The sequence below is a fragment of the Carcharhinus amblyrhynchos genome, chromosome 15 (assembly GCF_965287045.1).
Source record: "Carcharhinus amblyrhynchos chromosome 15, sCarAmb.v2.hapA, whole genome shotgun sequence".
NCBI lineage: Eukaryota > Metazoa > Chordata > Chondrichthyes > Carcharhiniformes > Carcharhinidae > Carcharhinus > Carcharhinus amblyrhynchos.
In genome coordinates this window covers 51,305,660-51,318,888 of record NC_137338.1, presented here as the reverse complement: position 1 = coordinate 51,318,888, position 13,229 = coordinate 51,305,660, and the positions used below count along the sequence as shown (strand labels likewise).

Here is a 13,229-nt window from a genome sequence, read left to right as displayed (position 1 = left end):
CTGTTGAGGCACAGGAGATGATGTAGACAATGTGGAAAGTGCACTCCTCATTCAGTGTTTATGGTGTGGCATAAATGGAGGAGCAGAATGAGAAAATAAGACTTGGAAGGAGCTTGCATGTAAAACCTCATTGTCATGTTGTTAAAATTTTTATACCAACTTGGAGAAGATGAAAATTTGCACAGCTCCAATTTAATTCTTCATCTCAGAAAATGTAAATCTTAAAATCAGATTTCAAAATAATATTCATCTGGGATAAATCAACTGCATCGTTTATTTGGTGTAGTTGAATTGGAGATGGAATAATACCAATCTGTTCCATTTGTTACAGCTCAATTGTGCAAAGGTGTTGCAGGGTGAGAATTGAACATTAGCATCCTTTTTAACAAACTAAAAGATGGAAGAAGATACTTAATTAAACTCAAGCCTTCATGTTGTAGTTTAAAATGCACAAAATGAAAATGTTTCATAACTCAGCCTGTAAGGTTTCTTTTTCCTTACAGAAAACATTCTCCTCACATGCAGTGTATTTATTTTGAAAGAATCCATTTTAGAAGCTTCATATTAACATTCAAACACCTGAGTAGCCTGAGGTTTCAGGAGCTTATGAATGTAGCCAGTGGAATACAGAAAGAATAAAATCCTGCTTGGTATCATAAACTTGTCTTCACAATCTAATAGTCCAACAGGCATCCATCTAGTAACTGGTTTTATTTTGACACCTACTGGTCCTGTTAAGGTCCATTATTCTTTGGGTGGGAATGATATTCTTGAACCAAACTTGTGGGCAACCCGGGGACATACATCACAGCAAAACTGAAGAACTTGTAAGTTATTTTCTCACCTTAGTGCTATCCCACCAATGATGTCTGTGCAGGATTGTCTGTGCATGAATCTTTGGGTTTCATGAAGGTGTCAGCTGCTCCTATGTTTTGTTGGATTTTTTTTTAATTCTATACTTTACCCTAGTGATATGAAATAGCTAGATAAATGTTTAAGAAATGTGCTTTGTGTTGTATCTAGTTGTGGCGTCTTACGTGTGTGTTGGGGTTGTGATGTAGGTTTTCAGAGGTTTGCCCCTTTTATCCCTCTCAATCTTCATGACTTGTCTTGTACAGACCCTTCAGGTACTCTAGAGAGAAAAGCAAGGAAAATTAGTGTGACTTCAAAGTTAAAGAAGGACTCCTCTGATTTCCAGGCTGCTCCAGCTGAGGGTGGGTACTTCCTTGAATGTCACCTGACTACCAGATTGGAGTAGATATTCTCAGCTCATAAGGCAAAAGGACCAGTCCAAAATGTTTTTTTAAATAAACTTATTGTTCTTGATTTTTATATTTTCAGACTTTGAACATTCAATTAGCATCTTGGATTGATGTCTAATTCTTTAAACTGTCATTGCTTTTAATATTATTTATTTTAAGATACGTTGACCTATTGGTTCCCTGAAGAAACCAGTTTTATTGATTTATATTTGGAGTAATAGCTCTCATGTTTCATGTGGAATGTTTTGTCTGCCAATTGTATAGTAAACATTGTGATATGGTTTAATTTGAATTCCTGTTTACACCGTTCTAATAACGATGCGTTCCTTTATCCAATCTTCTTCAAAAGGGATTTCACTCTGCAGAGGATCTAATGGCATTTTCATGGTGCATTATTCCTAAGATTTCATAGTGTCACAGATCCTGGATGCTAATGATTTTGGACAGAGCTTTTCTCTTTGATCTCTTTACCTGCAGCATTAAGGGTGAATTTTCCCTGGTCCACTGGAGGAGCTATGAAGCTAATGTATAACTCTTTCAATTTATAGTCTTAATGGTCCAGGAACTTCCAAAGCAAAAATTCTCATGTAACATATTATGATCCATGTCAAATGTTTTGCAAATGTTTTAGATTTGACAGCCATTTGTTTATACTGGGAGAAAGGGTCAAACGATTGAGAGGTTTTAGAGGGGTGGAATGGAATCTGCTGTTTACTGGCAAGCAAATATTCTTGAACTATAAAATTTGAATTATTCAGTAACTTGAATTTAGTAATGAGCAAAATAGAGTTTAATGTTTTACGAATGCAAGTGTAGTCAGGTAATTCAAATTCAGCAAATCTGAATTGAGTAGACTTTTGAAAATGCTGAGTCTGTGTGGCTGGATAGTTCAGTGTCTTTAGATGACATTGAAGATTTTAAAATTCAGGAAGCTGGGAGTAGACACTTCCTGAATCTGCATCCTGATCTTCACCAAAGTCACTATATCCCCACTATCCGGCCACAAATATTGATGTAAACTACTCCATTAGTAGCATGTCACATAGACACTATAAACAGAAATACAAAGGAAAAGTGCTGTAAATACTCAGAGCAGGCAGCAAATGTGGAGAGAAATGGAGCTAACATTTCAAAGCATTAACTATTTCTCTCCATGGATGCTGCCTGACCTACTGAGTTTAGCAGCTTTTTATTTCCAGTTTCCAGCATCTGCAGAATTATGCTTGCGACACTGTGAACAGCATTTCTTTCTCCTGACTGAGTTGTGTTTTTTTACATGTTGGCACATTATAGGAAAGTGTGTAATTGATGCAATGCATTGCCTGCCTTTTTGAATTATGCTTTCGAATAAAATAACCTGACAACTATTAGGCCATAAGTCAGGCAGTAACTTTGTGTCCTTTGACCACGGTACTTTAAACTGCAGAGGTCGAGCAGGTTAATGTATTAGGCAGTGCTATCCTGCCCCATTACCTCCCTTTCAGGATCCATCTCTGCGGGACAGTCTTGCATGGTGACAATCGGTGCATTTTTGGCAAAGCTGTCTCTTCTTTCACCTCCATAGTTTCCCCACCTATCCATTTTTACATCTTAGATCATCTGCAACCACGAGGTAAACCTTCCTGTGTATGCTGACAAAAAGCCTAACTCCATCTCTTTTCCTCCCTCCTTAAATTCATGCTTATTTTTTGCAGACAGACTGTGGTTGAGCCATGCATTCCTCTAGTTGAAAGTCAGAGCAAACCATTTTTTGTGGCACCTACTAAAAATTCTGCTCTTTGGTCACCAATTCACCTTCATGCCTGGCTGCATCTTTGCCATGCTTGACCAAAAGTTGATTGTCAAAGTCCATATTTACTCCAACTCCAAGACTGCTTATTTTAATCATTGCAACGTTTCTAGCTTCAACTGCTGCCAAAAATCTTTTATCATTCCAATGCTGTACATGATGGTCATCAGATCTCCACCTTCCATGAACTCCAAATCAGCCAGAATTGTGCCACAGACATCCTATTTCATACTAAACTCAATTTTCACATCATCCCAATCCTTGCTGATTTACATTAGTTTCCTGTTCCCAAGAAATCAAATGTAAAAGTTTTATCCTCGTTACCTCATCACCCACGTTATCTATGTAATGTCCCCAGCTTAAAGTCTCAATCCTTCCTGCTGGTTTTTTTTGTACCTCCTTTCCTTCCTGTTCAGTACTTAAATACTGGTAGGACCTGTGCCTTTGAAGCCTCATGAGGATATGAGAATTTCATCGGGATTGATAGTTGTTTGCAGCACTGAAGGATTCCTGCACTGTTAATGTTGTCATTCACATGAGCCATTAAATTGAGATCCTACCTGTCTAATCAACTAGGAATTTCATGGTGTTATTCATAGAAGTGCAGGACAGTTTTCCCAGTGTGCAAATTAATTTGTGGTATATTTCTTTGCTGTTTTCAGACCTCCCTGTGTACAATTTGCCTATTTCGTTTGTGCAATAATTATACTTCAAAAGTAATGTATTAGTTGTGTGCTTTGGGACATCCTGAAGATGTGACAGGTATAAAACATCTTTTTCCTTCGTGGGTAGCAATGTCTTTAGTCATCTTGACTGTTCTGCAGGATGCCCTTCCAAACCTGTGTACCTCTCCTTCATGGACTTTGAACGACTTCTCAAAACCAATGACTTTGACCCAGCTGTTTGAAAAAGGAGATTAATCACAAGCTATTGGAAAACAAGACTGTCTCAATCTCAACACTCCTCCCTTTGTGAAATGGTTAAATTGAAAGTGCTGAATAAATGGAAGTTGCAATTAACAGATGAGCTAGGATCTAACTGGGTGACACTTCTGACTTAGCCACGTTTAACATATTAATCAAATACTGAGATGTACACAGCAGTTTTATAAAGTCAGCTTTCTGTAAAGAAAATTAAGTTCATGATGCATGACATTAATACCAAATTAGCCAACATGTTCAGAGGAAGAATAGATGCACAATGAGTTGTAACTCTCCAGGACACGATGGTCCATCCAACTTTTGCCTTGCACAAACAGCGTGTCATCTGCCTCCCTAGTAATTTTTAAGCACTTTCTGAATTTGTGCATTAATTGCCCATCAAACTCACTACAATAAACTAAAGCTTAATTATTAACAGTCTAAGTTCCCTTTTAGGCATGTAATCATGTTATTCGATCTTTACTGTTCCCTGAAGGGGAACGATTTAAACTGCTGAGTCTCAGCCTGGAATATAGGGAATTTTATTTTTGCTTGCATTTTTCTCTCTCTTCTGTCAATCTAATCCCTCTTTCCTGCCCTGTGTTTTTTTAATACCTGATTTTGATTCTATTCTCCCTCCTCCTCCCCCATGATTCCTCTGTTTCTGAATCCTGCAGTCTCATTGGTTTCACCTTGTTGGTTCCAGATGTCTACTTGCCCTTGTTATCAATTCTCACTATCAAAAAGTTATAGTGCAAAAGATCTTGCTGAAAGACACAGCAAAAAGTCTGAATTCCAGGCACATGCAAGATGTCCATTGTTTTTCAATGTCAGTAAAGCATGGTTTGTTTGAATTCTCTAAAATAGAGGTTTCGTCTAATTATAGACCATTTCACAATGCACCCTCTGTTACATCTGTAGTTGGTGGCAGAGGAATGTATTTCATCTGGGAGTGTAAGATTGGCTAAATTTGTCAACTCTGATTAGTAGTTTAGCCATAGATAAGTGCATGTTTAACATTTGCTTGGAAGAAAAGTAAATATAATCCAGTTTTTTTTTGTGTTGGGAATACACTGGCCTGAAGTTGCCATGGTACCTCTTGTGCTGTGCAATTCTTTAGAGCATAGGCAATTATTCAAAATGATCACTACAAATACCTTAAGTGCTTGTTAATATTTAAAGTTTATTAGTATCACAAGTAGGCTTGCATTAACACTGCAATTACATTACTGTGAAAATCTTCTATTTTTGCCACATTCTGGCACCTGTTCAGGTATACTGAGGGAAAATTTTAGCATGGCCAATGCACCTAACCAGCACATCTTTTGGACTGGGGAATCTGGAGCACCTGGAGGAAACCCACACAGACATGGGGAGAATGTGTAGACTTCAGCTGGGAATCAAACCCGGGTCCCTGGCACAAAGAAGCAACAGTGCTAACCACCATGTCTTTGCTGTGTTCTATGTCCTCAAAGCCTTGCTGAGAAAATGCAAATCCCCACCAAAAGAGAAAATGCTGGAAAATCTTATCATAACTGTAAGGAGAGAAACAAGCTAACATTTTGAGTCCAGATGACAAAGCTAAAAGGCATAGAAAGTGGGAGATGTTTATACTGTAGGGTGAGGGAATGAAAGACGTATCATAGCCACAAAAACAAGAGGAAGGGTCTAGAGGTGATTATGGGGTCCATTTGAGACAGTAAAAGGTGTGAAAGGCCAAATGGCAGAGAGACTGAAATCGGAGGGCAAACTGTGACAGATGAAGATGTGGGGGGACATGGGAGATGCGTTGGAGAGAGGTAAAATTGGGAAGTGAAAGTGGAGGGGGGGGGAAGAAAAATAAAGACGATAAGGAAATATAAGACAGAACAGTTTAAAAATTAAATAAAATGAAGACAGTGGTTAGGTGGGATAGAGCTAATAAACTGAAGTTGTTGAATTCGAGACTGGAAGACTGTAACCTGCCAAGCCGGAAGATGCAGTTCCTCTGGTTTCTGTTGAGCTTCACTGGAACATTGCAGCAGGCCCACATGTCTGTCCATGACGGATTGATAACTTAAGGCTATGACAACTGCCTTAGGTACCAAAAATATGTTCCTGTGTGTTAGATGTCTTGGTGCCAGGGCCAATTCAACAGTATTTGCTGAATTAGGTGAACTTGCAGCAGATCATACATCTTTTCCTTTACAAGCCTAATTAAATCATATTGCCAAACCTATTGATTGCCTGAGAGATTGCTGTTAAACGTGTAAATAGCTGTAACGTTTCTAATATTTCCAACTATCCAAATACATTTACTTGTGGTTTTTCTTTTCCGTAGCCTCATCTTACATCTTACTGTCTGGCCGTGTGATACCATTTCAAAATATTTGCAATCCTAAAAAATCACTATTTGGCTGTGATGAATTCTAAATTATATTGAAAAGCTGTTGATGTTATGGCTTTAAACAGGACCAATTCTATTTCTCTTATAGAGTTGTGGCTGTTTCTCACTTGCATGTTTTTAATCTTGAAGCTTGAATATCCATAAAGAAAAATGTTCATTGCATCATAGTCCAGCAAATGAATGTATAGTGGCAGTTATACACACAAATTTTAAGTGATTAAGCTAAATTATGACACAGAGGACCATTGCATTAAAGAAATAAAGGAGTAGCAAAGTGATTATAGTGAATCAAAAGCTAGTCTTCCTTTTTCTGGGACACTACCACATATTGATTAGGTATAAATTGTGATATCTTTTAGTAACAGTCAACGCGCTACCGTAATGCAATTATTACTGTTGCATCGCAGATCTCAAAAATTGTATCAGACTTCTTCACTTCCATCAATGCTGCACAAAAACAATAATCATTTGAAATTGAAAAGTTAGTAGACTTTGGCGTTGGGCCATACCAATGTCTTGTACAAATTCAACAAGATGTTTAAACTTGAGTAATCAGTGTTCTGATCAGTGAAACTTAGCGTGCTGAATGCCACCTTCACCACTGTGTCCACCTGTGACTCCACTTTCAGGGAGCTATGAACTTGTGCCCTAGATCTCTTCATTCTATAACTCTCCCCAACACCCTACCATTAACTGAGTAAGTCTTGCCCTGGTTCAATCTATCAAAATGCATCACCTCGCATTTATCTAAATGAATCTGCCATTCATCAGCTCCACTGGCCCAATTGATCACGTTCCCGTTGCAATCCTAGATAACCATCTTCCCTATCCGTTACGTCACCAGTCTTGGTGTCATCTGCAAATTTATTAACCACACCTCCAAAATTCTCATCCAAATCGTTAATATAAATGACAAATAACACTGATCCCTGGGGCACGCTGCTGGTTACAGGCCACTAGTTTGAAAAACAATCCTCTAGAACCACCTTCTGGCTTCCAGCCAATTTTGTATCTATTTGGCTACCTCACCCTGTATCTCGTGAGATTTAACCTTGTGTAACAACCTGCCATGCGGGACCTTGTCAAAAACCTTACTAAAATCTGTGTAGGCAACAACAACTGCATTGCCCTCATCTATTTATCTTGGTTATCCCTTCAAAAAATTCAATCAAATTTGTGAGACATGATTTTCCACTTGCAAAGCCATGCTAACTATCCTTAATCACTCCTGCCTCTCGAATACCTTCTAACAACTATGTAGTGGATGGGAGGCTGGTTTGAGTGATGGACTGGACTTCGTTCACAACCCGTTGTAATTTATTGCAGTCTTGGACAGAGCAGGAGTGATACCAAGCTGTGATACAACCAGAAAGAATGCTTTTTCTGGTGTATCTGGAAAAGTTGGTGAGAGTTGTAATGGACATGCCAAATTTTCTTAGTCTCCTGAGAAAGTAGAGGCGTTTGATGGACTTAACTATAGCATCAACATGGAGGGACCAGAACAGGTTGTTTTTGTTCTGGACACCGAAAAACTTGAAGCTCTCAATCATTTCTATTTCGTCCCCATTGTGCGCTCTCATTTCCTTCTCAATGAACAGTATGCTTTTCACTGTATACTAATACATGTGACAAATATATATAGATGATCTGGAGGAGGGAACCGAGTGCAGGGTGTCGAAATTTGCTGATGACACCAAGATTGGGGGAAAGGCAAATTGTGCGGAGGGTGTGGAGAGTCTGCAGAAGGATCTAGATAGGCTGGGCGAATGGGCCAGGAAATGGCAAATGGAATTTAATGTTGGCAAGTGTGAGGTGGTCCACTTTGGTAGGAAGAATGGTAGGAAGGACTATTACTTACGTGGCGAAAAACTGCAGCAGGCGACGGTGCAGAGGGACCTCGGGGTCCTTGTGCATGAGTCGCAAAAACCCAGCTTGCAGGTGCAGCAGGTGGTCAGGAAGGCGAATGGGGTGCTGGCCTTCATAGCGAGGGGGATTGAATATAAAAGTAGGGAGGTCTTGCTGCAGCTGTATAGGGCATTGGTGAGGCCGCAGCTGGAGTACTGTGTGCAGTTTTGGGCGCCGCACCTGCGCAAGGATATTTTGGCCCTGGAGGGAGTGCAGAGGAGGTTTACTAGGCTGATGCTGGAGTTGAGGGGATTGAGCTATGAGGAGAGGCTGAATAAACTAGGCTTGTACTCGTTAGAGTTTAGAAGAATGAGGGGAGATCTCATTGAGATGTATAAGATGATGAATGGGATGGATAGGATAGAGGTGGAGAGACTCTTCCCGCTCAAAAAAGACAGTAGGACTAGGGGGGCACAGCCTCAAGATAAAGGGGAGGCGGTTTAGAACGGAGTTGAGGAGGAACTTCTTCACTCAAAGGGTGGTGAATCTCTGGAATTCTCTGCCCGTTGAAGTGGTGGAGGCTGCCTCGCTAAATATTTTTAAGAAGTGGGTTGATGGGTTCTTGATAAGAGAGGGGATTAAGGGTTATGGGGAGAGGGTGGGAAAGTGGAACTGAGCCACAACAGATCAGCCATGATCTCATTGAATGGCGGGGCAGGCTCGAAGGGCTAGATGGCCTATTCCTGCTCCTATTTCTTATGTTCTTAAATAAAATGATATAGACAGAGGCATTGTCTCCATTACGCTTCCTGAAGCCAATGACTATCTCCTTTGTTTTGTGGAGATTTATTGCCATTGCATCGGATTTACCAGCTTCTTGAGCTGCTCCAGTTCTTGTGCCATAGCTGCAACCACATTGCTGTTGAGGGAGTTCCAACATGTTGTCTCAGCATAAGTAAAAGATCAGCAATATATTTTCAAAATGTGTGACCAGCAGGTGCTTGTCTTCCCATATAGGATAGAGTGAAGGGGATGGATAGGGTGGAGGTAGAGAGATTCTTCCCACTTAGGATAGCAGGACTAGAGGAATCAGCCTTGGGGGGGTGGGGCTTGGATCGGAATTGTGGAGGAACAACTTCACTCGAAGGGTGGTGAATCTCTGGAATTTTTTTGCCCGTTGAAGTGGTGGAGGCTTCCTCACTAAATATATTTAAGTCATGGGTAGATAGGTTTTTGATAGACAGGGGAATTAAGGGTTATGGGGGGAAAGTGGAACTGATCCACTTCCGATCAGCCATGATCTTATTGAATGGTGGGGCAGGCTCGAAGGGCTAGCTGGCCTACTCCTGCTCCTATTTCTTATGTTATATGCTATTCTCAGGAATAGAGGTGAGGGGTTTGAAAGGTGCTGTCGAAAGAGCCTCAACGGGTTGTTGTGCATCTTGTAGGTAGAATCATGGAATAATTATAGCATGAAGGATGCCATTCAGCACATGCCAGCTCTCTCAGAAAAAAAACTCTGCTAGTCCCATTACCCTGCAGTTTCCCTAGAGTCCAGCATTTTTCTGTTCAGGAGCTTATCCAATTTCTTTTCAAAGCATGAGTTGGCACTGCCCAGTACAATCTAGTGCCTAACCACTCACTGGCTAAAAAAAAGTTTTCCTCATGTTGGTAGTGCTAATTTTGCAATCACCTTAAATTTGAAACCTCTAGTTCTCAACCACCCACTATCAGAAACAGTTTTTTCTAATCTACTCTGTCTAAACTTCTCATGATTTGTTAACATCTCTATCAAATTTCTTCTCGCCCTTCTCTACTCCTAAGGGAACAACCTCAGTTTTTCTATTTCCTCATAACTCTTGGAATCTTTCTTGTAAACCTTTTGTGCATCCTCCTTTCCTAAAGTATGTTGCCCAGAATTGTGCGTCACTCCAATTGAGGCTCAACCAGTGTTTTATAAAGGTTCATCATAACGTCCTTGCTTTTGTACTCTTATGTTTCTATTATGAAGTGCACGGTCATGTGCATTTTATATTACTTCTCTTTTTGGTCTTCCTACCAAAATGTATTACTTCATACTTCTCTGCTTTAAATTTCATCTGCTATGTGTCTTCCTACATATGTCTTCTTGAAGTCTGTCACTATGATCCTCACAGTTCTCAATACTTGAGATTTGCATGGTCAAGGATTATTTTAGATAATGAAAGATCCTTCAACATGCTTCAGAAATGCATCTTTAACTTATCTGACAAGCAAATGTCTGATGCGACTTCTAGGATAATTTTTATTTCCCAGTTGTGTGGCAGCTTTAAGTGAGACTCAATATATGCTGGCACACCTAGACTGAACTAAGGACAGATGGACAGCCACATCCCATTTAGGTTCAAATCCAAGTACTAGAAGTGAAAGAACTGTATTAATCAGCTCTTTTACACAGTCTGCGGTTGATGCACTTGCCCATCATCTTGATATACAATAGAAAACTCTGACCTATATTTCTATCCTACATTGCACTGGTTGGTCGTAAAAAAAAATACGCCTAAAGCTTTTGAAGTGCTTAACTTTGCCATCTTGTGATTTAATTTTTAAACTCAGCATGTGTTAAGGAAATGCTGTTTGTTAGATTCTCCCGAGCATTATTTTTTAACTGTTAATCTGACAGAACGATTCCAGTATTTCATTACGAAAAATAATTGCCAGCAGAATGTTTTGAGTCAAATGCAAACATATTTTGGTAATTGTGCTTGTGCAGATGCTTGAAGTTGGGGTGACAAATTTAATTTCAAGCAACATTTTCTTATTTTTTTTCTTAAATATTAAGTTATTTGTACTGACTAAATTTATTCTGAATCAGAAAACTTGGTGACTATGGTGTGAAATTACCATTATGTCTGAACTTAACTTTATCTGTATTGCAGAAGCTGGTCCAGTCTTGGCATACAGCCCAAGGCCTCATCAACGCGATGAGGATTTTGAAGGTGCTCCTTGGAATTGCAACAGCTGCACCTTTCTGAACCATCCAGCGCTGAACCGGTGTGAACAGTGTGAAATGCCGAGGTACACCTGAACCGAAGTGGGCTTGCACTTGCCAGTAAGCAGGATCCTGCAACTTAGGGGGCTGAACATTTGTAAACCATCTGTCAGGCCTTAGTGAAGATGAAAATTCAAATCTGCTGCACATCGAAAGTCAGCTAAATTCACAATGCAATCGTGGCTGTCTGCATCACAGTAGAAATGCTAAACTTTAAAGCAGCATCTTGTCGCAGTGATGTTTCTTTGTGATGCACTCGGTAAACATTCAGCTGCCAAGAAGATGGTCTTCAGTGAAGCTGACCACAGTTGCCACTTCTAGGCCTGTGGATCACAAGTCGGGATGATGTTTTGATACCCTATCTTTGAAGGGTATCTATCCTTAGGATGAATTTGGTTACCTAAATGAAAGTCTGTCTGCAAAAAAAATGTCCATCATGAAGGATTCTGGTTGCTTTCATTTGGGGTGGATTGTCCCTTGTGCTACATCTGTTAACTGTTAGCATATTGACTCAGTCTTGCAGGCAAAAGGGACTGCAGTGACACTACAGTAGGGTAAAAGACTTGAGTTACTTGTAATTGCTGCTTTCTTCAGGGTAATTGCAATCTTTACACAAATCAGTTATATATTAAATTTGAGACTGTCATAATTGACAGATGATGAGGTATTGCCTTTTGTGTGTTCTAAAATACAATCATAATCAACAATCCCTTTTGCTTGTACTGTGTCTTTTGAACTACATCACTGACACTGGTGAATAATTGAGTCTTTGCAGATCAGAACAGTGCTGCATGCTCTTTATTAGGGAAATGATTTTAGGCTGTGGGCCCTTTCCTTCAATTTTAAAAGTCATGTGTGCTTTTTAATTTCTTTTTAACAAAGCTTCCTTTAGGCCTTGCTCCATAACTGTACAGCAAACTTATGCCAAAGGCAAGTATTCCACAACCTGCTCAAGACTCGCACCCACCCATTCTTGCGGGGAGTTGTTCTGCTACTTAAGCAATTCCTGAGCTTCCACTCTGTAAAGAAATCATCTTGTTTACAGCACAGAAGATATGTTTTGTACACCACCTTCTCCATGTAGGTGCATTTAGTAATCAATAGCTCTTTAATGAGAGTGAGTTTGCACATCACTAAGAAACCAGCCTGTACTAAAATTTGCTAAACGCAGCCTGAAATTAAATGGTCGCACACTGCAATGTAGAAGAGAACTGTTGGAACTTTTTTTTCATTCGCAAAAGAATGAAACTTGCTGGACCCACAAATCAAAGTTCATTATGAACTTGCTGGTACTTTTATGCATACAATGTTATAATGTATTATTAAAGGTGATGTTTAGTTCAAATGCTTCAGGTTGCTATAACTATAATAAAGTACTTGTTCTTTGTGAAATCACACATTTGTTGGGTCTGGACAGCTGAATGGGAAAAAAATTTGTGAGTGAATAGGATGTTTGTGTTCTACACATGAAACACCTATCTTTGTATGGTTCTGCTCTCTACAATTTAAATAATTGTTTAATGTATGATCTCGTCTGAAGTTTTAGTGGGAGGCAAAATTGTGCAAAGGCAAATAGGGACAGTGCATGTATGGTACATATATGAACATTCTGGTGGCCGCAATATTTTACAAATAAAGTCACAAAGTGAAGAAAAATAACTAACTTGGTTTTACTTGGAAAGTAATGGAGCATTTAACATGTATTTTTGGTAAAGTCAAGTGCATTACAGCCTGGAAACAAATGGTACAGCATTGTACAAACTTCATTCATTTCCATACTGAGCTTGATATGGTTGAAGACTTCAAACAGCAAACCTCATCATTGGTACCAATATTTCAAAGAACAGAAAAGATTGTAGATAAAATGCTTCAATAGCAGTAAGTTGGTGTCTTTCCCTTCCCAGAAGTGACCTTTTAGACGTACACCATATTTAACATTGTGGAAAAAATAATTGTAGGAAATTATCTCATAGTAAATTACATTAATAGGACAAAT

The 13,229-nt window shown here is 39.4% G+C and overlaps 1 protein-coding gene across 2 annotated transcripts in view; it reads left to right on the top strand.

Moving 5' to 3' along the window:
- The window catches only part of tab3 (TGF-beta activated kinase 1 (MAP3K7) binding protein 3), a 107,637-nt gene extending 94,745 nt beyond the window's left edge, over positions 1-12,892 (top strand). The window contains exons 7-8 of one of the 2 annotated variants that reach the window (XM_080203921.1): positions 1,119-1,214; positions 11,121-12,892. In XM_080203921.1, coding sequence (XP_080060047.1) covers positions 1,119-1,214; positions 11,121-11,269 — 245 coding nt within the window. In that variant the 3' untranslated portion in view covers positions 11,270-12,892. The remainder of the gene's footprint in view (positions 1-1,118; positions 1,215-11,120) is intronic. The other variant, XM_080203922.1, reaches the window with a different exon arrangement.
- The last annotated feature ends 337 nt before the right edge of the window (positions 12,893-13,229 follow it).